The 25,988-nt window shown below is 34.5% G+C and overlaps 2 protein-coding genes across 7 annotated transcripts in view; both read right to left on the bottom strand.

Annotated features, from left to right (window-relative positions):
• The window catches only part of LOC139969120 (uncharacterized), a 41,096-nt gene extending 35,142 nt beyond the window's left edge, over positions 1–5,954 (bottom strand). Inside the window, exon 1 of the mRNA XM_071973925.1 lies at positions 4,335–5,954. Within this exon, the coding sequence (XP_071830026.1) occupies positions 4,335–4,554 (220 nt within the window). The 5' untranslated portion in view covers positions 4,555–5,954. The remainder of the gene's footprint in view (positions 1–4,334) is intronic.
• Positions 5,418–25,988, bottom strand: part of LOC139969118 (uncharacterized) — a 54,505-nt gene continuing 33,934 nt past the window's right edge. For 5 of the 6 annotated variants that reach the window (XM_071973914.1, XM_071973918.1, XM_071973920.1 and 2 more), the window contains 21 exons: positions 24,273–24,620; positions 23,123–23,239; positions 20,813–21,145; positions 20,048–20,167; positions 19,303–19,647; positions 18,506–18,622; positions 17,751–18,089; positions 16,832–16,951; positions 16,069–16,296; positions 15,516–15,734; positions 13,938–15,110; positions 13,500–13,625; positions 12,790–12,902; positions 12,020–12,166; positions 11,167–11,539; positions 10,621–10,829; positions 10,192–10,356; positions 9,619–9,737; positions 8,734–9,011; positions 8,268–8,328; positions 5,418–7,357 (listed from right to left, as the gene is read on the bottom strand). In XM_071973914.1, the coding sequence (XP_071830015.1) occupies positions 6,892–7,357; positions 8,268–8,328; positions 8,734–9,011; positions 9,619–9,737; positions 10,192–10,356; positions 10,621–10,829; positions 11,167–11,539; positions 12,020–12,166; positions 12,790–12,902; positions 13,500–13,625; positions 13,938–15,110; positions 15,516–15,734; positions 16,069–16,296; positions 16,832–16,951; positions 17,751–18,089; positions 18,506–18,622; positions 19,303–19,647; positions 20,048–20,167; positions 20,813–21,145; positions 23,123–23,239; positions 24,273–24,620 (5,516 nt within the window). In that variant the 3' untranslated portion in view covers positions 5,418–6,891. The remainder of the gene's footprint in view (positions 7,358–8,267; positions 8,329–8,733; positions 9,012–9,618; positions 9,738–10,191; positions 10,357–10,620; positions 10,830–11,166; positions 11,540–12,019; positions 12,167–12,789; positions 12,903–13,499; positions 13,626–13,937; positions 15,111–15,515; positions 15,735–16,068; positions 16,297–16,831; positions 16,952–17,750; positions 18,090–18,505; positions 18,623–19,302; positions 19,648–20,047; positions 20,168–20,812; positions 21,146–23,122; positions 23,240–24,272; positions 24,621–25,988) is intronic. The other variant, XM_071973915.1, reaches the window with a different exon arrangement.

Below are 25,988 nucleotides of genomic sequence, written 5' to 3'. Positions count from 1 at the left end.
GCTTGACATAAGAAAGGAGAAGGCACTTGCTGTTCCAGAACGGAAGTTGCAAGCCACTCGAAGAATCCATATCCAAACGTTTGATTAATCCATGATATTGTGTCTCATTAAGATTGTAAGGAAAGAATTATAACAAAGGCGGGGTCTTTTTTTTTACTTTTCAAGTGCGTTTAATACTGTCTTGCCAAATCAATTAATGAAGGATCTTTTACGATTTATGAAAGTAAACATGTCTTTTCATTGGCTGACACAATTTCTTCAAGGATGGTCCAGACAAGTAAAGTTGGATAATGGGTTATCGGAAATAAAGGTTGGTGTGCCTTGGGGGTGGGGGTCCACTGTATGCAATATTATTTACCCTATATACTGATGAAATTAGGTCAAACTCACACATTTCTGTTACAAAATATGCCGATGATACTGCTGTATCATGCACAAGTCCTAAGAGCGCTGTTGAAACTGACCAATGGCATTTTCAGTGTTCTGTAAATGACATAGTTCCAACATGTGACCGCAAGACTTTATTGCGTAACCCCAAAAATAAAGGAAATTTGTTTTTGAAAATAAAACCATAAAACATGAAGGTCCTTTTCTATCAAGATCGCAACGTATTATTATTGAGGGAGCTGAGGTGGCTAGAACCTCCAAAACTGAGTACTGGGAGTATACATCGACGACAGTTTGACCTTTTCTTGCGAAGCATCAAGGTATTAAAAAAAGTATACTACAAAGTATCTAGTGTGGCTTACGTTGTGTCTTTCTTTAACAAAATGCTAAGGAAAATGTTTTCAATACTATTATTCAACCTGTCACATGTGACCTATACAGTGCCTGTCTAGTACCATTTTATATTGCAAAAGAAGCAAAGAAAGCTATATTTAATTTGGATTGTCATATACTTTTAGAAAAAGTAAATGCTGCTGCAAGACCTGAGTTTACAAGAATGGCTAATAAAGATATACAGTGATCAGAATCACACTTTGTATACTGTACTAAAAATTCTCCTGCACAAATCGAGCAGAAATCTAAGGAATCCCCACAAAATACCGAACGTAAGTTAACAGAAACTCATATATTTACCGTGCTCCTTTATACATTCCATTCGAGCACATAGAATGTTTGTTGTAGTCTGTTTGTTATATCGTTTTAGTTATTTACTTTTGTATGTGTAGATGTATTTTATATGATATCCTATAATTTTGACATTTTCTCCCCTTTTATATTAGTTATTCTTGGACTGTTCGGTATCCTATCATCTTAATAAAAAAACTGTTATATGAGTTATTCATCTTGTTGAGGTATTATATGACTCCTCTCTATTAATTTTATATGTATACTTGAAGGAAATAAAAAGAAGGAACAACATACTACAGTACAACTTGAAAACACTTCAACAATGGCACAGTTGTTTCCTTCTTTAAATCTGGGGAATCACACGAAGTTGGGTTGGATATTATGAATGTGCCTGTGAGCGTAAGAATTTTTTTATATGTAAACTGGAAGGAAATATAAAGAAGGAACAACATACTATAGTACAACTTGGAAACACTTGAACAATGGCACATTTTTTCCTTCTTAAAATCTGAAGATTCACACGAGCCTGTAAGCGTTACAAAAATCTCACATTCCGTTTAAGGGGATAGTAGGCCTATAGTGGAAAAGCTTCCCAAAGCGTTTGAAAGATATTTAGAAACTATTGTCAGAGACATTTCACGTAATACACTAACTTGAAAATCAAGAAATGCACACAATTTTCCGTAGTCTGTGAGCTTTATAAGAGTTCCGACTTAACAGATTACGCCACTGGAACTATATTATTTTTGCAACTCTATGTGTTCACATTTCATCATATCCCTTCCCCTTCCTCTCCCCATGTGACAGTGAACATTCACGGTGTACCCTAGCTACTACACACAAAAGTGACTAATACAAGTCTGCGACAGGACGAAACTTCAAAATTTAGTTCTAGCATAGTGACGAATGTTTGACGAATGTCTAAAATTAACTGAAATGACATGACATACGACTAATATGTTTACACTAAAATTACTACTTTGTAAGAAATTTTTCGATCAGCAACAAATATGAGAACTCAAAGTTCTATTTGTTATATTTAAAATATTGACAACTTTCGGTACAAAATATCCTTTTTTAATTACGCTATAGTAAAGTCAAAATATGAAATCTTTAGAGCGCGTTTTCTCAAAACTCACATTTTGAACATTCGTCACTACGCCAGAACGGAGACGAATTGTATTGTATGGTCTACATCTGATTACAAAACTATTTGGATCAAGTTGCTACCATATTTGAAAGTTATTTATTGTCATATACACTATAAATTATAGATACATTTCAGCTTTCAGCTTGTATTAGATCGGACGATTAAACATTCATCATTACGGTCGATGCAATGCAAACATACAGAGGTTATAATTCATGATGTAAGACTGATAATACCAATAAATTTACTTATTGTGGAATGTCGGTAAGAATGACTAGTAAGTACGAATCTGTTACAAAGTCATATATTTTACAATACCAACAATGTAACGAAGAGTTTATAATAACGGATTGTGATAAATGACGTAAAACAAAGATTGAAAGGTTACTCTTGGAGTTGATACGTGGGGGTTTTTTGGCATGCCTGGAGAAACTTGACGGGCATCGGTACAGCTGTATCCAAGGGGAAAATGTAGTCGTTTACAATGCCTAAATCAATTATATAAATTTTAGTTACTTTGCCAAAGAAATATTATTAGCGTATTCACAATTCCTGGATCCCTTGTTTCACAAACAAACAAACAATTGTAAATTACAAGACGTTCGAACATGTTGTACCGCACAATTAACGCCATAGTTGAACTGCCATTTCAATTAGGCTACGAGAGATAGTTACGGAGGACTTCTTACAATAATAACATTAATTGTTGTCATTCGACTGATGCCAGGCATTTGCATTACACATTTGTAAGCCATGTCACGTTGACTGCTTTAATGGATGTCCAATTTTGTCGAATTAGCTAGCAAAAGATGCGAGGTTAACATTGAAGTACCTTTCTAGCAACTTTCAGCTTCGTACAAATACCCCATTATCCAAGTAAGCAAAAAACGATTCCTCATTGGAAGTTTAGTCTGACATGGTACGACAACCGCGAATATAACGTTAGCTATTTGCATTAATTTGGATGGGAAAACAACAGTTCGTAGAGTGTTTACAGAACACGGCACCAGTTACTTTGGTTTACCGGATGCCTCCCGTCCCGCTTAACCAGATGGATATAGAATAAGTTCATGGACACTACGTTAGCTACTTTTTGAAGAAAAAAACTGTAAAGAAAAACGTTTGTAATAAATTCCGAATGAGAGAGCCTTTATACATGTTTTACATAATAGCAACATTTGGAACAGAAGTTTACCCTTGAAGAAACAACTTCTACAAAGAAAACATTTGTGTTACATTTTTAACAAAACCTTGCCAGCAATTGTAGAACGTATAGTCCTTTACATGCACAACAAATGTATAAACCTATCTTCGCAAAGTATTCTCTTGGAAATATCCCATGGTATGTTCCCCTCAATTTACATTCCATTTGATTCTGACTATCTTTATAACAGTATAAAAAAGGTGCTTTCTTTTTTGAAAAGGTTAGGATTTTAAAACAAGGTTAATATTTTTCCTGCTTTCTGAATTCCATAAAATTGGTTCAAAGATTTACCATTCTGAAAATTGTATAAGAATTAAACCGATGGACAAAATAAACATATGAATTTAAATTAAATTTCGCATTAACAGCTTTAATTGACCAACCGAAGTAATACATATCAATATCAGTGAAACTATTTATCTGTTTTACACGTATAACACTAAATAAATTCTTAGAAAGGAAACACACACATTTACAACTCTGGCATATGTGACATTCATAAGACGTTACCATAACTGTAAATGATACACGGTTAGTCAGTGGGTTCCCATTTTACTGTTGATATTATTTAATAATCAATAATGCTTCAAAATCAACCAATACTTTTTCAAATATGCTTTTCAATTATGCTTTGCGACAGAAAATGTTTTTGAACCTAACGTGCATAATTTTTTTTTAATTCACATGAACAAAACTTCAGTGCTTGTTATAATGTCAAAAGACCTTTGAGAAGGAAGCTCATAAGAGCATACTAGTGTTCTGTTGAATGCATAGCAAAGTTTTCGTATGTAAGTCATGTATATGCCAGTAACAACCATGATCTTAAATTTACATACATGGCATGTACGAATCCAAAATCCAAAAGATGAAATTAAAGATCACAAAACTGAATTCTGCTATACTCACCGATGGGAATAATATTTTCTATGAAAATCGCACAAATCCAAAGAAAACTTGGACGTAATTTTTTAGTGACTTCCATCTTTAATGTAATGCAGATCCCAAATGCCCACTCTGTTTCCACTAGGTTAACAATCAGACATAGACTTTGTACTGCCAATTGTCTCCTCAACCACTCTTGGTATTTGTGGCAACAATAAACATACCACTGGGAAATATCGTACATTTAAAGTACTATTCACATTTGTTTGCAAATGGTTATATTTACAGTTCATTTAATGCTTTTCTTACTTCTTTCTCTGATTACGGAACTCAGCATCATAGTTCCTTATCCACGACAGACTGACACCCATGGTAACTGCTGTCTCCCACTTCATCATAAATATTGCTTGAAAGGGTTGAAATGACATTGATAGGCATATACCACACATCGTCATCCTTTCATGCTTATGAAATAACTAATACGTATAACGGAGACGGTGACTGTGGATGACATTTAACAATTACTTGAAATTTTTTATGAACAAAATTAGAAAGAAAGCAAAACTTTTCATATCGTGAATTAACTTTTTATTTTAATTGAATGAAAACAAAAAGGTCACCTTTTTTTTGCAATAAGGACTCGTTATGGTGATAACAATGAACAGGTCGAATCAGCCGACATTCAATATAAAGGCCATTTTGTGGCTAGCTTACTTTTCCTAAAGCAAATTTTTATCGCGTGACTAATTGAAAAGTATTTTCTTCGATGGTCTTTCTTTCCCATTGTAAATCTTCATTCCTATATCATTTCCTATCTTGTTCTTTTTCTTGATTTCTTTCTTGATTGAAATTATATCAAGTGTGAGTGTACATTGTATATTGTTGTGATGAAAACAAATAAATGAAATGAATACGCACATATTTATACCTGATCATCATAGTGATGATGATACTTCATCGTGATTTACTTACCCTGAATTGAATTGAATTTATCTTGCCCAGATGTAGGAATAGACTTTAGAAATAGATTTAACAATAATTCTCGGAATTCTAGCCAACCAATCAGAAAATTCGTTTCACAATGACGTAGTTGCCTCATAAAATCAGTATCGATATTGGTTTCATAACCTCTATCATTAAATGAAACCCGACTAGTTGCATTTAAGTTGTTTTTACGAATCGTCCATCTTGTGTGACCAATACTTGCTCACAACTACGTACGCGTTGGTACATTAAAGTGCGTATTTAATGGAACAAACTTTTTTATTTGATAAGTAATACTTTATCCCTCACAACAGTCTGCAGATTATCCATCAGCTTAAGCGATGATGTTGTCCTAGATAAAACGATAAAATACTAACCACCCTTCGTTCATGCAAACACTCAGTACTTACAATGAATGGTAAGATTTATACCAATAATAAATCATCATTGGTAAACGCTTTATTGACAAATAACAACATAAGACTATCAGAGAATCATTTAAATAAAGGCTAATGTTTTTCATATAGCAAATATTACAAATATGTTCTGAAGTGTTACATTGTGCAATATATTAATTGGTACGTTAAAATCGAAATGTAAAAAGAAGCATTCGAAGTGTTTATTTGGCAGTATAGATTTCCAAGGAAACGGCGCTAGGTATTAATACATGTGCATCAACCCCCTTCCTCCCCCCCCCCCCCTAAAAAAGGTATAGATTGATGAAACGAATTATTAACGGATTCTAAATTGTCTAAAATCAGCTACTATTTCAACAGATTCTAGAAGACGTTTAACAATTTGTGGATCTTCAGTTTGTTACAACACCGCTCCTAAAAAAATTGAAAGGGTAAGATTAGGCGATTAATTAGAGTAGAGTAGTCAAATACTTATCATATCAAAATCGATGTTATCTGGAATACTAGTTCCATTGAGAGTAGTGACAGACTACGGTAATATCAGAATTCGATATCAAACTGATGCAAATCCAGTGTAGTATAAACGTTACATAAAAAACCAAGGCGGTGACCCTTATTAAATACATCTAAAAATTCCAGAAAAGGTAACTTTGAAAAATCAATTACATTCTAGCTGCACCACATTCTTGTGTTCACGAATATCGACTGATAAACTACTAACTTCAGAAACTGACCAAAATGAAGAATAATTCTGCCACCGCTTACTTACTTACCGCATGTGTCTATAACTATCCAATTACAATACAGCTAATATAATCCTCCAGACATGTATCGCCTCCATTAATACCGATTCACATCATGAAGTGCTCTTTGTTTTTGCTTATTTTTTGTGTGTGATATCTTCGTCATATTTACAACAATTTTTAAGCATTAAGGTTACTCTCCATGCAAAACGTAAGTTACAATCTCCATATAGTGAGCGAATGTTATAAGTCGGATCCTTTTATTCCCGATAAAGTTGTCCGTTATTATTACGTAATTGCTAATGTTAGGTATTGTCAGCTATGTCATGATAGCAACAAACATTATGTTTTGTGTTAATATTTCAAGATTTGCTCTTAAGCGTATCTGTACGAAAGAGATAACACAAAGGAAGAAAACAAATCAAAACGTCTTCTTCTTTACGATCTACTTGACATGTTTTGTGACGAGCTGCTTCCGCTTGTAGGAAGTATTTCAGCCCTGGCTCTACTCCTTTCGATACTCCACTCACTAAGGTATATTCTTGACTTCTTGAATGCTTTCTTCACTTCTGGGTTTTTCGCGCAAAGAAAAATGAATAAAACGAAACCTTCAAGAGACGTAAAAAGACAAAAAAGGATTTCAAACGCAAACGTCTTCCGGTTCGGGATAACAGCAAGGAAACCGAATATCCACGATAAACCTAGAAGAACCCAAAACAGTACAAATTGTTGCATCCGTGTGAACATCTCTTTCTTTTTGTTTCGGGTGGAACTACTTTGAACCATTCGACGAAACACGATATTCCGAAGAAGCAGGCTAAAAACACCAACGTTGAAGACAACCATGACCAACAATTCTATGAGAAGGCCAAAGTACAATCCACTCCCAGTTGGTAAGAAGCAGCTGTAAATTATGGAAGAAGACAATTAAAGTTGAAATACGATTAAAGTTTTCCTATTCTTGTAACGCCCAATACAAAAACAAGAATAAAGCTGTACACATAATCATATATTTATATACATATATATATATATATATATATATATATATATATATATATACATATATATATATATATATCGTTGAAATAAATCCAGACGGACGGATATTAAGGAAACATGCTAAAACGCTGCATAATCTCCAACGGTACGGTAACGACACATTTACGCTGTGTCGTCATATGTTGCCCTTATTTCTAACATACCAAGATGTAGGGAATTGTTGCTTTTGATCAGTTGATATATCTATCAACATATTGACCATGTCATGGTGCGTAGTCAGAATGCAAGGTACATTAAGACCGCATGTACTTTGATCAGTTATTACTTATAGGTGAAACAATTAAAATTATCAGGCTAATTTTGACCTTATTGCTAAACGTTACTGTTTAATGGAACAACCTCAGCCTTAACCCAAACCGGTATAAATGTCGATGTCAATGTCAATGTTTTAAAACGAATCATTTTAAATTGTCGTTTTATTTCTATTTAAATTAAAACGTTACATACTTTAGTATCATCTTTTTAACAACTGATACTTTTGTTAAAAATGATGTCTTCCTCTGGGTTACAAAAGACAGGAAATGATGAGCAAATTATGTCAATTGGACTGCCTTCATTTTGGTATTACAGACATTTCTACTACATTATTTGAATATACAGATGGCATTTATTTCGTAGTTCAAACAACATTAAATGTCAGTATTCTTCTATGCCAGGATTTACTATTATATTCACTTTAATCTTGTTCGCCACTGTCAGTGGTAAACAAGTATTGAAATAATGTCTAATATTTTAAATAAATATTTACTTACTATCCAGAAAGTTGATCAGTTGAAATGAAGAACACGCACAAAACAGGTATTAAGGAGAGACCTTGAGAGAAACGGGTAATGTGATAATTGACCATTTAATTACTAGTTCACTAGAATGACGAAGTGTAAAAGCGACTATGAAGTGATCAAAATATTAAGTAAACTGTAATTATAAACAACCCAAAGTTCAGTTCCTGAATGAAAGGATTTATCCATGGTATTATTTCTTTTAGCAATTCTCATGGAAATCTTGTACTGTCACTGACGAAGAAATATTAGTAGCTAATCTATCACTACGGCAATATGTATGAGACGCTATAGATTACAAAGGGTTGTCAGGCTTTACGATTACATTATAAAGTTCACTATAACTACATGATATGCAATTAGATAACACTCTTATCATGAAAAAAATTTCGCTATATTTCACAGGAGAAGCATTTAAATAAAATAACGCAATACTTACTATATACCAATGCAGCCGACACATAGAGAAAATACTTGGCTTTCATTTGTAATACTTTGGGTGTTTTAAATATCACAAAAAGCAAGTACATGTGCACCGCCTCGACAGTCATCCAGCCCATGGTTGTAAGGCAAAAGTAATGTATCGCTGTAGCAATGTTTCGGCAATGAATTGGATTATCTTTGGCTAAATCTCCAGATAAAAATGTCATGTAGAAAGCAATAAGGCACAAGCATAGGTTAATGTGTATCTGTGAGGCAATCGTCTGTCGCAATGCCCTGAAAAGGGAAAATTAAATAGCATTGTAGGGAGGCGAGAACATTAAACATAGTTTCATAATTTAGGTATAACAGAGAAATAAGAAAGGACTGATCAAACACGTTCACTGGTACCTAAAAATATTACTCATCAGCACAAAACTGTCATATAACTCGCATTACTGCTGGACTTTGTAATATAAATGCTGAGTGATGGAAATTAAAACGTTGTTTCATTCATTCATTCATAATTCGAATAATTAACCCATGACAAGGTTCAATTGTACAATTGTAAACACGTCGTAAATAAGTACATGATTTATGCTTTTCAATTCAATGTCAATGTTTGAAAGGTTCTATGTCGTTTTCTTATTTTTATTTCTATCGCTTTTTATTTTTATCGTCTTTTCACGCTAGGGAGGATTTTTTCTCTCTGAGGAATCACTAATTTTACTTTAACATTAGTACAACCCGCAAGGATAAACAATGTACTGACACGGAGGAATAAACTGATGTAATGGAGAAAGTAAACCATTATCTTAATTTCCTTTATGATTATTTTTATAAGTAGAGATAAAGCAATATGTGCACATATAAACGACATCCTCGGTAAACTATCTTTACTGACCCAATTAATGACACAGTTATAACATATGCCAGTAGACCAGCTATGGATAGAGTTGATCCAATCCACGTGATGATGTTTAGGGTCGTGCTGATCGCAGGTGGAATGTCCAGACCAATTCCCTGTTATTTCAGGTAAAAATATTCCATAGTAATTAGTGATTGAAATGAACTGCAAGATTATAATATATATACATATATATATATAGATATATATATATATATAGATATATATATATATATATATATATATATATATATATATTTATATATAAAAGATAACAAAAGAGAGAAAAGTAAAGAGACACAAAAAAGGGAGGAGGTCCTGCTGTATCTATGCAGTATATATATATATATATATGTATATTATAACAATATCACAAAGATACCTTTCGTAAAATTGATTACAACCGCTGGGATTTAAGATATATTTCAGCAATAGAGACTTTAAGGAAAATATAAACTATATCTTCCCTCATTCCAGCAGTATACGCGTTTACTTTTGTTGCTTATTCTTCATATTTAATGCACAAGTTATTTCTCAGACTATTCTTTGTGATATCCTGGCGCAACTTACCACGAGCACAGCAAAACTAGTGAGATGGTTACATATGCAAATTGTCTCATTGTTGTCTGTCGATAACGAACAACCGTCTTCAGACCAAGTTCCCTCCTTGCTTCCCTCGGGCACAAACCAGAATACGCATCGCACATCCTTGACCACTTCGTTGTCTACTAACGACTATGAATAAAGTTTAAAAAAACATGAATCCGTAAACATGAAACGTTAGCGAAGAGATAACGACCGTTAATGATAAAGAGATAATGACCGATAAGGACAACTTTCTTCCAATTCGTGAAAAAATGTGCGTCTCTATTACTGGGAAGTATCTTAGCAAATATAAGCTATGAACTTCGAAATAGGAAAAGAAGATTGTAGGAGTTATAAACATAAGACCATCATTAAGAAGTATTCTGTTTGATGAAAAAAATGTCTGAAACTTACAGGGAATACAGAAAACCTTGTTACTATACAATCATCCGGTGGGAGATCTGTAACGTCAACGTCAACTTCTAAAGTGGCCGCAATAACTTGGCTTGCAATTTCTTCTCTGTGTATGTTACTGTCTTTAATAAGTGTATCGGTTGTTTGAAAAAGCCGCGAATCCTTGTAGATGAAAAAGCTAATTGGAACGAAGGTAATTGTCGGATAAGCTGAAAGCGAAACATTGTTAAAACATTTCATTTATTAGAGTGACTATTCTATGTATTTACATAATATCTCTACTGGAAAAACTACACATTTTTATAATTAAAAACTAAGATTTATAATTGATGATATAATTTGTGAAGATATATCTGAAATTTTCGGAAACTTGTAAGGTTTACTAAACAGTGAATAGCGTTAGTTGTTTCCACTTTAAACCTACAGTTTATTTGCATTTGAAACGATTATGGGTCGAGCCCTAAAGGTAAATGGCCAATTAAATATGGGATGTATGCAAACATGATAGTGAGAATCATTCGTTTATCCTTTTTTTTGAAAGAGTACCTTCTAAAGCTATTTCCAATATCCTTGATGGTACGTAGATCGATGAGGTGCTGTTGAATGTTCGTACTTCCTGCTGATCATTATATAGCCGTGTGTTTTCTTTAGAAAGATCAGCATTCAGTGCATCTTGCATTGTGATATTATTTGGCGGTAGATTGAGAAATGTAATCGCCTTTGTTATATCTGGATCTAATTTCACTGCTTGAACGCCAACGTTATTCTGAATGTCCGTAAAGTTCTCTGGATTTTCTTGAACATTGGAGACTTGTTGCTCAAGAGAGTTTACCACAGAGCTGGTCCCCTGAGTTTCATCCAGCTTGTCCTCATCAACCTCCATCAGATTATTGACTGTCCCTACCACCGACTCTGTAACCTGAAACAAGTAGGGCCAATATTTGGTGAGGTAGGGGGAGCAGGACGTACGCGGGTTTATAAACTAAATTGATGAATTTATCACTCATTTTAACAGTTTAACAGAACACAAAAGTTTACAAAGGTAGCGATGTTTTCAAACAAAATAGTGTTCCTTTCATTTTGGTGCATATCTCTATAAACTGGACAACTTTTGTCATACAACAAAAATTATAGGTAAGTTATTTCTTTTCAAGTTAGTATGTGAAAACTTGCATCACACTGGTCATCTCTCAATAAATAATGCATGTTCTTTTGTGGGAGTGTAGACAGATACTGGTTACCTAGTCCAATGGTGATAAATATTTACCATATGACATTGCAAGACGTTTATTCGTTTGGAGAGGCTATCGTTAGAAATCCCAATTTCTGTTTTATGATTATATTCGTACTACATATTGAACGTTCGTTACTATTGAGATAAATTTAAAATGTTACTTACGTCTGGCGAGGAACTATCAGCATTTGCGATTTCATCTAATGATTCAGCCACATCTTCTACCTCTGATACGTCAAGATCTTCCGTCTGAGTTGTTACAAGTGCTAGATCGCTGGCAACCTCATCGACATTTTGCTCCGTTACTGTCGTCTGAGAAAAGTAAAATTCGATTCATATACTTCATTATGAACGACTGAGGAGAGAGTTTCCAGAATTGATGTAGGGTACAGAGATTAATAAGTGAACGTGTTTATTAGAATGTGCGAATGTCTCTACAATTGGAGCTGTATAAGCAAACAATACTATGCACTTATACGATAGTTTTCGCACAATATTTAATTCCTAAATCTACGTCAGAGGAGTTAAATTTCCCCCCTGTTTGCATTCAATATACTCAAGGAAGTATAAAATTTGTGCTGGGCTTCACAATCATCATAATGTACTAGAGTTACGCTGGTCGTATGTCCATTCATTCTAATCGGTTTTATTAGTTAAACAGATTAATTTTTTAAGTAGTCGATGATAATTGGAAGTTTAGTGTACTTCGTGATAATCGGAATACTGAATACCAAAAGCCAATTTTTACCAATCATACCCATGTGTGCAGCATGTGTCAATAAAATTTTAGGCCAACATTATTATATTTTTCAACGTGTTCCATGTAATGAAACTAGAGTAATCATTCATCATGGTAGCGAGAATGGGCAAAACTACTCACCTGACACTGACAAATAAAAGCCAAGTTGTAAAAAAATTGAGTTTCAGGTACGTACGTTAGCTATTCTTTCAATTTCTTCCGCTGCGTCTTCAGGGGTATAACAATTCGTTAAAACCGGTTCCTCCCATCCATCTTCATTGCAAAACCTTTCTGCCAGAGGCTGGAGACCTGCATTTCAGGAACAACAAAAAAAGAGCCAACAGCATATTTGTTACAGTCTCTCTATAATCAAAAACTAAACAAATATTTGATCTAAGTAAAGTAATAGCAGAATGCGATCCGATAACACGCTATGCATAAGAACAATGCTATGTGCAGGGATGGGGAAAAAAAGATATTAATAATCATCAAATTTATACTCCAAGCAAACGAGGACCTCAGAGAGAACAATTTGGTTATGAAGAGTGATCAGAATTTTGAATTACTTCTTTCATTGAAAAGGGAAAGAAGACATTAATAATCATCAAATGTATACTCCAAGCAAACGAGGACCTCGGAAAGAACAATTTGGTTATTAAGAGTGATCAATCAGAATTGTGAATTACTGAATCTTTTATTGAAAAGAGAAACTGTATCAACAAACTGCTAATCTACTTCAAAAAAGCGTGTACTGACAAAATTTTCACTTACAGAGCTTGACGTTTCGGTCGTAGCAGGATCTACTCTAAAGGCGTTTGGCTTGCTTTTGATGAAGATCCTACTGGGATTGGAACGTGTGGCTGTCTTAATTCTACAGATTTTCTTACAACAGAATCTTGTACTTACAATTTGATGATAATTCACCACATACTTGGGTTGAGTTGACAAATGTTCCAGTAGTAGCAGCTCGAAATGTAAGTTGAACACCAGAATAAGAGAGCATTTCAAACGGGCACTCTTCAATGAAGATATCTGCAAAAAGATTGAGAGGAAATACATTAAACTACAAAGAAATCATAGCCCTTACTTTGCCATTACCTCATGTTATGAATTATTACATTACCGAGCATGGCATCTGTTTTACTTTTCTATTCTTATAAAATAAGTTGTGTAGTATACGAAATCCTGTGGATACAATCAACAGATATAAGAATTCTATATTTTGCTTGATATTCTTTGATATTTGTACTTCTCTCTTGCGGTTTATTTATGTTGTTTTAAAATATTCCATCTTATAACTTAAAGGGCCAGACAAATAAAAATATTACGTGTTAAGATGCACACCTGTGTTAAAATCATATGCCGCATAAAGCTCTTTATTGAGGATGACCAAGAGTTTAGAGTTCGCATTGCATGAGGATATCACGTGGTAACCTGAACGCACAGTTGTTTCGACCACGACGGATTCTTTGCTGTTGTTTTGCACAACATTCCAAGAAGCTGTTTGGTTATCTATCAGTAAACTCTGAGAGTCCTTATTCGACACCCATACTCTCAGATTATCTTCAGACATTTCGGCAGCTTTCACGAAAACCGGGATATCTTCCCCTTTCGCTTTTTCTGTTGATGGTACAACCATAGTCTTGCACTTCCGTGGTGTTGAATGTTCATTTAACAGGACCATGATGGGTTTGGAAGATGTTAAAGAGATGAAACAGTTCATAAAGCTATTAAAGTCACGTTTCTCCCATGCATTCAGGTAGAATGCTTCAGATACTTGGTTACACAGTTGAACGACAGGGTCCATCGTAATCGCTGTTCCATCATACGCGGCTATTACTCTGAACGAAAGCGGATTATTTTCCGATGCGGCAAAGGAATATTCGTAGCCCCATTTACTCACAGGAGGAAGATAAAAAAGCGAAGAACACGACAGTGATGTGTCGTTCGATCGAAGGTCCATCAGAATCGCTACACGCTTTGACGATCTCACAAAAGTACCAGTAGGGTCAAATGGTGTATGTACAATGAAAGACTCTAAATCATTTAGAGAGAACTTTAAAGGGACGTTCACACTGTAATTTCTACCTTCTAAAAGATACTGTTCATTAAATAATATAACGACTTCGGTGTCTGCCTCTGTCGCAGCGATTATGAATGTGGATGTATTATGCGATGACGTTGCTATTATGTAATCTGCTTCAAGGTAATCTATTGGATAAGAAAGAAATACATTGCCGTCCTCTGGAATCGATAAATACAAGTAAATGCCATTGTCGCTCATGAATTCAGGTGAGTGTCGTTTTAAAGTGTTGCTATAGTTCCAAGAATGACTATATGAAAGTTTGTTCTGGATGCCTCCGTAAAATGTGCCGTACTTTGCACCAGTTGAATCCTGTATGCGAACTCGAGTAGTATTAGAGACATCGTAATCCATGAAACCAAATAAGTATTCTACAACAACACTCGGCCATGGTGATAATACTGGGACTACAAATTGGCGTTGAAAATATCCACCTGAATGGTAAAAGGAAAGAACACTACTTATGAAAATCTTAACTTTAACTACCACATGGAAACTGGTGTTGTTATAGGCTAAAAGATTTTTTAAACAAAAGTAGAGAAATTACGTTTTATATTGATTTAATAGAACAATAAGACTTTTACTTCTATTGAGTACTTGTTAATGTGTATGTAAATAACTTTACTAGCTAAAGTTGCGGAGGGAGAATGCGAATCATCAAAACATTAGGTATAAGATGCAATGGGAATAAAAAAAAGTTACAACGGGATCGAGAGATTTTTCACCGGCGAATATAAAGTTTACAATGGTAGCAGGTACTTTCATATGAAACACGTTGTTTTATTAATCTTTCATAAAGTTTTGTTCCTTCTGTTTGCTTTTATTATAGAAAACCTTACTTGTTGTAGACGACATCCCTGTAGTAGTCTCGGCTTCCGTGGAAAAAGTTCTTGTTACCTCGTTCGTTGTTATAGCAGCCGACGTCAAATTTCTTGTGATCGTTTCAAAAGTAGAAGCAGCTTCTGTTGAGACTGCTCTTTCGTCGTTCAATGTTGTAGCAATTGTGTCCATTGTACTTGAATCACCTGACGTGCTTCCATCCGTTGTCACTAGAGATTCTGATAGGAAACAATATAACCTAATATGTAGGTAGAACCTGAAGCAACGTATATAGTTTATATGTTGTCATGACGTTGACATGTAGTTTATTGATTTCATTTGATTTAAAATATAAATGAATGTTAAAAACGTTTTTAAACATTGGAATCAGAGAGGTTTGACTTTTTACCTTCTTGCTACGCCTTGAATTTTACCGTGGATAAACTCGAAATTAGAGAACATTGCATCAACAAAACCTTTTGTATAAAATAATGCTTTCAGATTTGGTCGTTCATGATTTTCCAATACTTGTTGACTTTGATATCGTTTGGTAATATAAGTTAGCAAACATACTTGTCGTTACTAAAACGTCAGATGTTTGGGAAACAACTTCCGTTGATGTAACTGTCGTTTCTTCGTTCTGTGTTGTTATATCTACTTTTGCTGTGCTTAAATCGTCTGGCAGATTGGTTGTAGATGTGATTGTCGAAGATTCCGTAGTATGGTCCGTATGGGTGGTGTACTCAAATGTACTCAATATAGGTGCTGTCGTTTCTGATTCCATAGTTGTTAATGTATTGGCTACGAATGCAACATAACTAAGTTAAAAATGACTTAAAAAGCGTAATAAAATAATATAAACAAGAGACTCATGAAAGAGTAAGTATATCAATTTGATAGTTTAGTTCCACTTACTCCCCTCTGTTTGCAAATTTGTGGTTGATGATCGTTATTCAGCTGGATAAAATATTAAAAGGCCTTCTAACTTTTTATCTGTATGCAATCTTATTTATCGTTTTGAAATCTTCTTAGTTGCATTAACGTTTTAATATTTAAATATATGAAAAAATTAAGACCACTCAAAAGCAGACGAAACATGTTACAACGAAAATCCAAAAGCAGCTATGAACATATGTTTTCTACAAACCAAAAATGCCAAACATATCATTAACAATAGAAAGTGTGATGGGTGAAAAGTATTTTCACGCAACATCATAATCATCATAATTCATAAAGAATTTCAAAATAAATTGATGTCTCTAAAAGAATACATACAGCTAAAATATGTAAAGCAAGCATAAAGCAAACAAAGTAAGTTGAAAGAGATAAATCTCACCGAAACAAAACTCATGTTCTTCATCCCTTCCATTTGCACAGTTTGCTTTCAAGTCGCAGGCTAACCGATGTGGTATACATGCACCATTCTCACAATTAAACCTGTTACCACAGTCCATTCCTACAAAACATGTAAATTTCGATTATTCTTAAATGTGCTGTATTTTGTACCAGTTAATGAGTGAATTGAGGTTGAGTTGCATGACATATTCAAATTTGCTTTCATAGGTTGAAGAAGTTCATGTAAAGTAATGTCAATTACAAAATTGAGATGTTAACCTGGTATGTACAGTTCTAATACTACGGAGGTTATGACTATGCTTGAATGTGCTTTCTGTGGTTTAGGATAATTAATAAACATCGAAGCTTCGTTATTTAACTGTTGGCACCATCCATGGTTTAATTTCCGAAGTAGTTTCCATCATATTTTATTCTGGAAGATTTAAACTTTAGATAACCAGCCAAGCTACACATATAGTATTGATACCCATGGTAACTGATATAGTAAGCGTATTACCAACAATATCGCTTGCATGTGGCATTTCATAAGTTACAGTTTTGAAGTTGTTTCAGGTCAATATAATTGAATATATTACTTTTATTTGCGAGACACATAACATATCACAAAGATCAGATTTAGTGTGAAGGACCGTCATTTAAGATAACACATATAAATTTATTTGAGTACAATACTGCTAGTGGTGTTAGTGAAGTCATCCTTCAATTAGTATTCTATTCTTTCATGTGTTACCTACTAAAGTTAAACGTGTTTAATACATATAGGCCTGACTAACAGCATAAATGTCTTTACTCTTATCCATTGTCTAAACTTTCCCACTCAGTTTTCCGTTATTCAATATCTTTTACAAGACTTACTCAAATGGTAACAATGTTTGTGGTAAAACAGGAACATTACTTACCATCGTTCGTCATATTTACTGCTTGTACATAACCGCTTAAACCTCTTCCATAATATCCATCCGATGTGAAGGTCATCCAAATCATGTTTCCTTGTGACAAAACACTTATTCCAGCAACAATTCGTCCTCCTGTATACTGAAATATGGTATGCTCGTTAGAGATATTGCCGTTGCCAACTTTCAAGACGTCACCCCAATGGTCAGTATCTACATAATCAATAGCAAGTAGCAGTTGAAGTCCGCGTGGTGCGATAAAAAATTCTTCTTGCTGTATACCGCATTCTCCAGTGTAATAGGTAGGTGACGATATATCGAGCCGGCGTTTTACAAACGTGACATCTGGAAGGGATTAAAACTTTGCCAGATTAGGACAACGAACAACAATGGCCAAGCCGTAAAGTGCATCGTTGCAATTTAAGACCATTATTTGTTTCAATTTATGATAATAAATATTTCCTGCATTCCTAACAATATGAAAGCGCCTAGGTATCCTATACAAGGAAATTAAAAAGATGATGAAATACGTAATTCAGATTACATGCATCCAACCCCGCCAAGAAACACTTGGCGTTCAACAACTCATTGCTCTGGAAATTTAATTTTAGATCTTCTTTAAAACAAATTCCCAACTTGCTCGTTTTAATGTAGTGTGAGAAATTGGGGAATAAACTTCTCCCCTGTATGTCTTACATCTGATGAACATATGGAGCTTATAATAAATGTGATATTCCATACTATTAGCTTAAAATACTCACCATAGAGTGGTATACTCATATCATTACCGTTAGCACAGTTTTGTCCATATTCGCACACGAAACGTTGTGGAATACATGCTCCGTTCTGACAATTAAAATCCTCCCCACAATGAAAATCTGGATTGAATTAAATGATATTGAATATAAGCTTCATTATTATATTTTACAGACAAAACATCAGGTTGGATATTATTTCTGTTTGATCATAACGCTATTAAGTATGGCCGAGGAGGCCAATCTCAATCAAAATGTCTTAAGACCTACGAATAATGGATTAATACTTTTCCAATCGATCGATCGATCTGCAAGTTGGCCATACAGGAAGAAAACACTATATGCGCTGAAAAGTTATGCCATTTCTCATCATGCATATTGATTTAAGAATTAAAATAACAATAAATATAATAACCACAATTCGAATGACATATATTGTGTGAATGACTTTAAATGTACTATTTATACCAAACAGAAGATTACAGAATACATATTAATGGAAGAAATCCGAAACTGGAGAAGGGTAACAAGCCGTTCGTCTCCGATTGACCACACTATAGTATTTACCTCCGTGATGCCATAGGCGTTAACTTATAAATGCCGTTGTGTGTTTCTGCCTCAAGTGTCTAGTCATGCATCTCATTAGTAGATTGTAGATTTTAGTAACTATTGTGCTAAGCGAATGAACCTATTTTGGATTGCTACGACAACAATCATATCATCATCGCGAGTGTGTTTAACGGACTGGGACTGGAAATAAATATCTGGAGAATGAAAACCTAAACAACACTCAAACTACTTACCGTCAATGGTCATGATCTCCGGTTCCACAGTACCAGTAAAATATTGGCCATCTACAATTCCACTGTATGTAAAGATCAACCACATCATTCGTCCTTCCGATAAGACAGTAATTTCATCATCAAATATCTGATACACATTTGTATAATCCAAAATGGTATGTTGGTTTGTAATATTTCCATTGCCTACTCTAAACGTGTCTCCTTCACTTTGATATAGGTAATCAACCACTAGGAGTAGCACATGTCCTTCGGGTGCAATAAAAACCATTTCTTGTTTGAAGGTACAACCTAAAGTATCCACTCGTTGAGAATATATGTAGGTGCGACTCGTGACGTAGGTAACCTCTGAAATAAAGTGAACGTGCAGATGTAATATGATCTAACAAATTTATCAATACATTTATTGAAGTTTCAAGTCTTTTCCTCACTCGATTCATTTTACCGCGGTAAACTTCATCTTTTAACAAGTATGGGCCATGCTTTGTCTATTACCAAATATACTATACTGTTTAGGAACTAGTCTGCCTTCGTTACTGAACTTTCTTTTACCCAGAAGAAGAAAGTAACGTAGTTTCAAATGATCTACGGTTTTGGGGTGGGGGATTCTTCTTGACCTAGTTGAGAATCTTTTGGATTCGATTCATGACAGTTGTTAGTATAGCCCTTCTTAAATTCTTCTTAATTATTTCTTAAGTTCTTGTATCGATATTAATGTGTTGGCTGCGTTCGATAAAATATATTTTACCTCTTAAAGCAGGTAAATACTCGTCAGCTCCGTTAGCACAATTTCGAACACCACTGCAGACCTCTCTCCGTGGTATACACGCTCCGTTCTGACAATTAAATCCTTCTCCACAATCAAGCTCTGAATTGAAATATCGTCAAAAATTAGAATTGATAAAGTTAGTTGTTGAGACGCGGTTTATTGTTACGATGACATCACCGTATTCCACTCACTACCAGATCCCATTTGATAACTGAACGGCAACAATGTGTGCCGAATCTATGAAACATTGTGTTGTCGACTTCAACAATTAACGGTATTTTTTTTATTCAGGCAAAGTACTACATTGATATGCAAAATAAGTTGATAATCTTTTTCTTATGTTGCAGGTCTACATGAAATACATTTCGGTCTATTCACAACATTCGTTACTGTAGCAACTATAATACTATTTTGCAACTATTTGGGTAGTAGTGAAATATTTCTAAAACTTGTGAATTCATTTATTCATTCTCAAATCAATTTCTAATTTATTTCATCAATAACAAAACTGAGTATGAAATTTCATTATACAGGGAAATTTGACTTCCTCCAAGTATTAAGTATCTGGGTGTTTGTTCGATTTATTTATGTGATAAGTTTACTTCACTTCATACCTTCCAATATTCTCGAGTTCGAGCACCAGCTACCTTCTATAAAGAAGGATCCCACTGTGATCATAACGTGCTGAACGTGCTTAACGTGGAAATAGTAAGCGACGAATAGATCTAGGCCTACGGTGCTTACCTTCAATGGTCATATTTACTACCTCTACATAACCACCGAAAGATGAGTATTCATCGCCGAATAAGACAGAAATCCACATCACGCCTCCGTCTGACAAAACTCTGATTTCACTGAGAAGTGCCCAATTTGAATATTCTAAAAGGATTCGCTCGTGTATAATATTCCCGTTGCCAATCGACAACATATCTCCCTGAAACTGCATATTTAGATAATCAATATTTAGCAACAGCTCAAGTCCTTCGGGTGCAATAAATACTTCTTGTTGAATTCCACAACTTCTATTGTCACCGTCATTTGACAATATGGTGTACCGGTTTGTAACGTACGTAACCTCTGAAACACGATAACAAATATTTCCTTATTAGTTAATGTTTTCATGGGCAATATATATATATTAATATATGATATCAATTATATTTAATTTGAAGACATACAACTACACTATTTGCAAGTGTGTCTGTCCTTGCCTCGATTGAGTGTGACCACCAAATGTACATGGCTTGATCAGTTTGTCTGTGAATATGAGACAACGGTTAATCAATATAAACTAAAGTGTGTAATAACACCGTAACACATGTTAGACTTGTTAGCAGGCGGACAGACGAATTCTTTAATCAACGGCTGTTTCAACTAATGACTTTTCTAAACAAGGCGTCTTTACAAGGCCATAACTTTGAATAGAAAGTATATCTTGCAAAAATGGTTCAAATTGCAGATTTTCAGCGTTGAGTGTTTTAATGTGACAAAATCATTACCGGAAACTTTAGGCATTATGCATAGAATTGAATGTTAAGTATTTCCTTCTCAGTGGCAATTGTTCATAAATGTAACACATGTACATAAATTATAACACACATCAGTTTTAAGTGATCAACGGGTACCCATTTTTACCAGTTTTAGCTAATTAGGCCATGGTAGTCGGATGGAGTAACATATTCGAGAATCCATGTAGTATCCATATAGTAAAAAGCCTGCGGACACTAATGAACAATATTGTCCTAATCACTGTAGTAGGCACCAGGAATCATGAAAACAGCTGCAACTCCCATCAAAATCCATCATACATTGACCATTTTACTTTTCTTTTCTAAATTCTAGTTTTATTTATGAATAAATGTCAGCTTATCATGTACATTGATGATGTAAAGGGAGTGGCTGACTTATTTGCTGCCATGCTACTCATGTTTTCACAACCTTCGTTCTATGACACTGAACACATGTTTGTGGTCTAAGACGATTTTTTAAAATATTGTATTGTCTTCTTTGAAAAGAGGAACATCACTATATTCAAATAATATGTGTTGGCTGGTAATTAGGGGTAACCTTATATTAAGGGCTAAAATGAAAAATTGTGATAAGCGCAACGAAGCTAATGAATATGGAGCAAATTGGCTAGTTGTCCGTAGTACTTGAAATTGAATCAACACAAACCGAAAAACATACTTCATATTAAACAGTCTGTAGTTATATGATATGAACAATAAAAGATATATAATCGCATTTTAGACTAAGGTAAACTGTATTATTGAATTGAACTGAATTGAATTGAATTTGAATTTATTGTCCATAATAGGAAATTCGGCTTACACAGGTCGTAAACGAAAGACAAAAAAATAGTGATAATGTGAATATCTATAAATATTTACCTAGCTGAAACTAACTTAACTTTATATTTTGTCGACAATGGTGATGATGATCACAGTAATAATTCAAGAATACTAAACATTTGCACTTTTCACGTCAAATACAATCCATGTGTCACACAACGAAAACATTGGATGCAAAATGATCAAACAATGCGTAATGTCTGATAGAGTACTGCAGGACGCCTTCATCACGCGAGGCAATGGCTGGTTTAATATTGTAAACATAAGATTATTGCAGTTTTTCCTTCTCTCTTTTTTTTTTACTTTGTGGTCGATTTTTCTTAATTCATGTATACCTTGTTCCATATTCCAATTAATGTTACAGTTCCATTGGATAATGGTAGTATTACAGGTCTTATTGACCTGTACTTTCGAACTTCGATTTGACAAAGTATATCTTTAAAGACATAAGTTATCAGCTGTACAAGTTCTAATCGTATTTATCGTCTGGAATAGATGTCAAAGACGATAGTTCTTTATAATTGTTCAGTGTTGCAAGAGGTGCGGATTAAATTACTTGTAACATGACCATTTTAACTGAATTAAATTCTACACAAACGCTAAACCGGTTGGTGTATATGAAGTTTAATTTACGCTTTGATGATGTGTCCCTTTCCTGCATAAATAACATTGCCCTGCTAAGATATTGAAACGAGTCACTTACTGGAAAATTTATCATTCTCGTCAAAACCGTTGGCACAGTTAATATGATCATCACAGACAGATTTCTGAGAGATACAAGCTCCGTTTTGGCAATTGAATTCTTCTCCACACACGAATTCTGCAACAAAAATTGTGGAAAAGGATTAATATAATTATGAAGTATACTCCACACGCATATCACATGTTGTTCCCAACATTAGCCAAAGTATATGACAACTACATCATTGTTAAAGTGTCCTTTTATCTCTGACGTATACCCATATAGTCCTATCCATGAATCAAGTGAAGGGAACAAAACACCTCATGGTGCTATATAGATATTAATTTTCAAATCAGTCGGTCTGTATTCACAAGAATCTGTGTCTCTTTTAAGGACGACTTCAGCCACAACACCAAATTTTGAGTTGTAAAGGAACTTGTTTCCAGCTGGCATCAGCTGGCATTTGTTCTCCGATCTATATTTTCTTTTCCTTTTAAGGAATGATTCTTTTAGTTCAAACAACAGATGTTAATCACTCATAGTTATTGTGATGTAGATTTAGGAAATCTAAAGATGCCCTTTGTGAATTCAGTTCCAACAAAAACTTGCTCAGGCTTTAAAATAATGTACAGGATCCTAAAATGGGTTTTGGAATTCAACCCCCATTAGTATTCGTATTCACTGAAAAGGATGGTTTAAACCGTCGGTATAGGTATCAGTTTGTGTGTGTGTGTTTATATGTGACTGCAGAGATGGTTTTGCTAATTTCGTGTGTGCATTTCTACGTAAAATTGTGTTGTAAACTCATAACAATTATCTTCGCATCAAAGGGAGGCATGGCAACAAGGTGTCTTGCACTCTTGCACTTGCATCCTTTCGGCTGTCAATTTTACTTAATTTTACTTAAAACTTAATTCCGCTTTCTTCGTCAAGTGACAGCTCGAAGATTGTATACACGTTCCGAACATTAAATTTAGCTATGTAGACGTTATAATTGTAAATTTAAAGCTTGAAAGGCAGGGTATTGCAGAAAACACATGGAAAATGGTATTTTGTTTCGAGTGTTGAGATCATTGAAACGGTATAACCTTCTCATTTCCATGAGCCTTCTCCCACTCTGAAGAAAGTTCAATGGCGTTACTGTGATTAAACGAAGAAATAACAAACTCACCTTCGATTGTGGTATTAACTGGTTCTACAAAGCCTCGAAATCCCCAAAAGTTAACAGAATAATCCGTCGTGAAGGTCAGCCACATCGTGGTTCCGTTGGATAAAACTCTTATTTCATCAGCAAATGGTCCTCCTGAATACTCTAAAATGTTGCCCTCACGGATGTCATCACCATTGCCTATATTCAAATAGTCATATCCTTGCTCAGAGAAAAGGAAGTCTATAGTAAGTAGAATGTTAAGTCCCTCTGGTGCTACGAAAATCTCCTGTTGATATAACCTACATGGGTATGTTCCTAGGTGAGACATGTAAGATGTCACTACACGACGTGTGCTGATATACGAGACGTCTGTAAAGAGAAGTAGTGAAACTAGGTTTGTGCGATTATAAATTGTATATATTTTGTTAGAGATGAAGAAGTAAGGACGTATTGAACATTTGAAGCTATATGTGTTGTCACCTGTCATCGTGGTATTGTTTCGACTCATTGAACAATGGCAATATGACTGGAGAAGTGTAAATTAGGGAACCACCGTCGTCTGCTGCGGCTAAATGCTGTAACAGATTCTTTCGTCAAGTACAATTATAGCATATTCCATTACCATTGAAAGATTGTGCCGAAGTCAATGCCACCTAAGATGGGTGTCGATAAAGTTTTGCTTTCATACATCATTGCACTGCTCGCAGTTGTTCAAAAAAGTAGGTAGGAAGGTATATAGCCATAGCCATTGCACTTGTTAATGATTAACACAAGACTTATCCGATATTATCCTCGCAATATTATGATGCTGTTGAATTGTAGATATTTACTGCAACTAGTTCCAAGTAATTTTGATACATATGATCGTGTCATTGCCTGGGGCTAATCTGAATCGTGATAGCTTCATGAGATAAATGTGATAAATGTTTGTTGTCAAGGGGAAATGGATAGATCTCTCACTCACGCGACTTGAAAGTCAGAAAGATACCGAGTTTTCATGTAAAAATTGAGGGGTAGCGGGAAAAGGGTTGGAACCACCCCTTCCCCTCTTCAGAATGAAGAAGAAAAGAAATCATACTAACATTTAACAAATACCGTACTTATTATTATAACATGAAAACCGAAGCAAAACTTAATTATAACATTAAAATCTAGTTAATTTTAATACATTAACCCAATAAATAAAATTAAAACCTAATTATAACATTACAATCTACTAAGAATTAAACCTTAATTAATAAAATACCTAATTAAAACATTAAAACGAAATTTTCATTGTAAAAAAGATGATGTGAAAATATTTTCTTGCTCTAAGTTATTAGTACTAACATGACAAGTATACTGTCGTCAGACACATAATTTCGCTAATGAGTAGATCAGAATTAATTTTACCTAATCGAATAGATGCTAAGTGGCTTCAGAAACGACACTTGGAGAGCCAGTAAATTATGGTCAAATATAATTTTGAGCTATGGATCCAACACTAGTAAATTAAACGGTCAAAGTACACACATCAAATGGGCGTTTATTCACGGAAACGTCTCAGGTGCTTCTTCAATCGAGGTGATAGGGGATAAACAAGAAATGATAACCGCTACCTTAGGTTAGGTAATTCGTAGCTGTTTTCGTACGACAAAGATTTATTTGATCGTATGATATGATTGGGAGAAACTTTTTTTTCCCAATATCTGTCCTGTGTTCTTTATTAAATTAATTCGTTTTATTCCTCTACCATTC

This window comes from Apostichopus japonicus, chromosome 6 (genome assembly GCF_037975245.1).
Source record: "Apostichopus japonicus isolate 1M-3 chromosome 6, ASM3797524v1, whole genome shotgun sequence".
Classification (NCBI taxonomy): domain Eukaryota; kingdom Metazoa; phylum Echinodermata; class Holothuroidea; order Aspidochirotida; family Stichopodidae; genus Apostichopus; species Apostichopus japonicus.
Note: the sequence above shows the minus strand (reverse complement) of the source record. Positions and strands in the feature narration are given on the sequence as shown.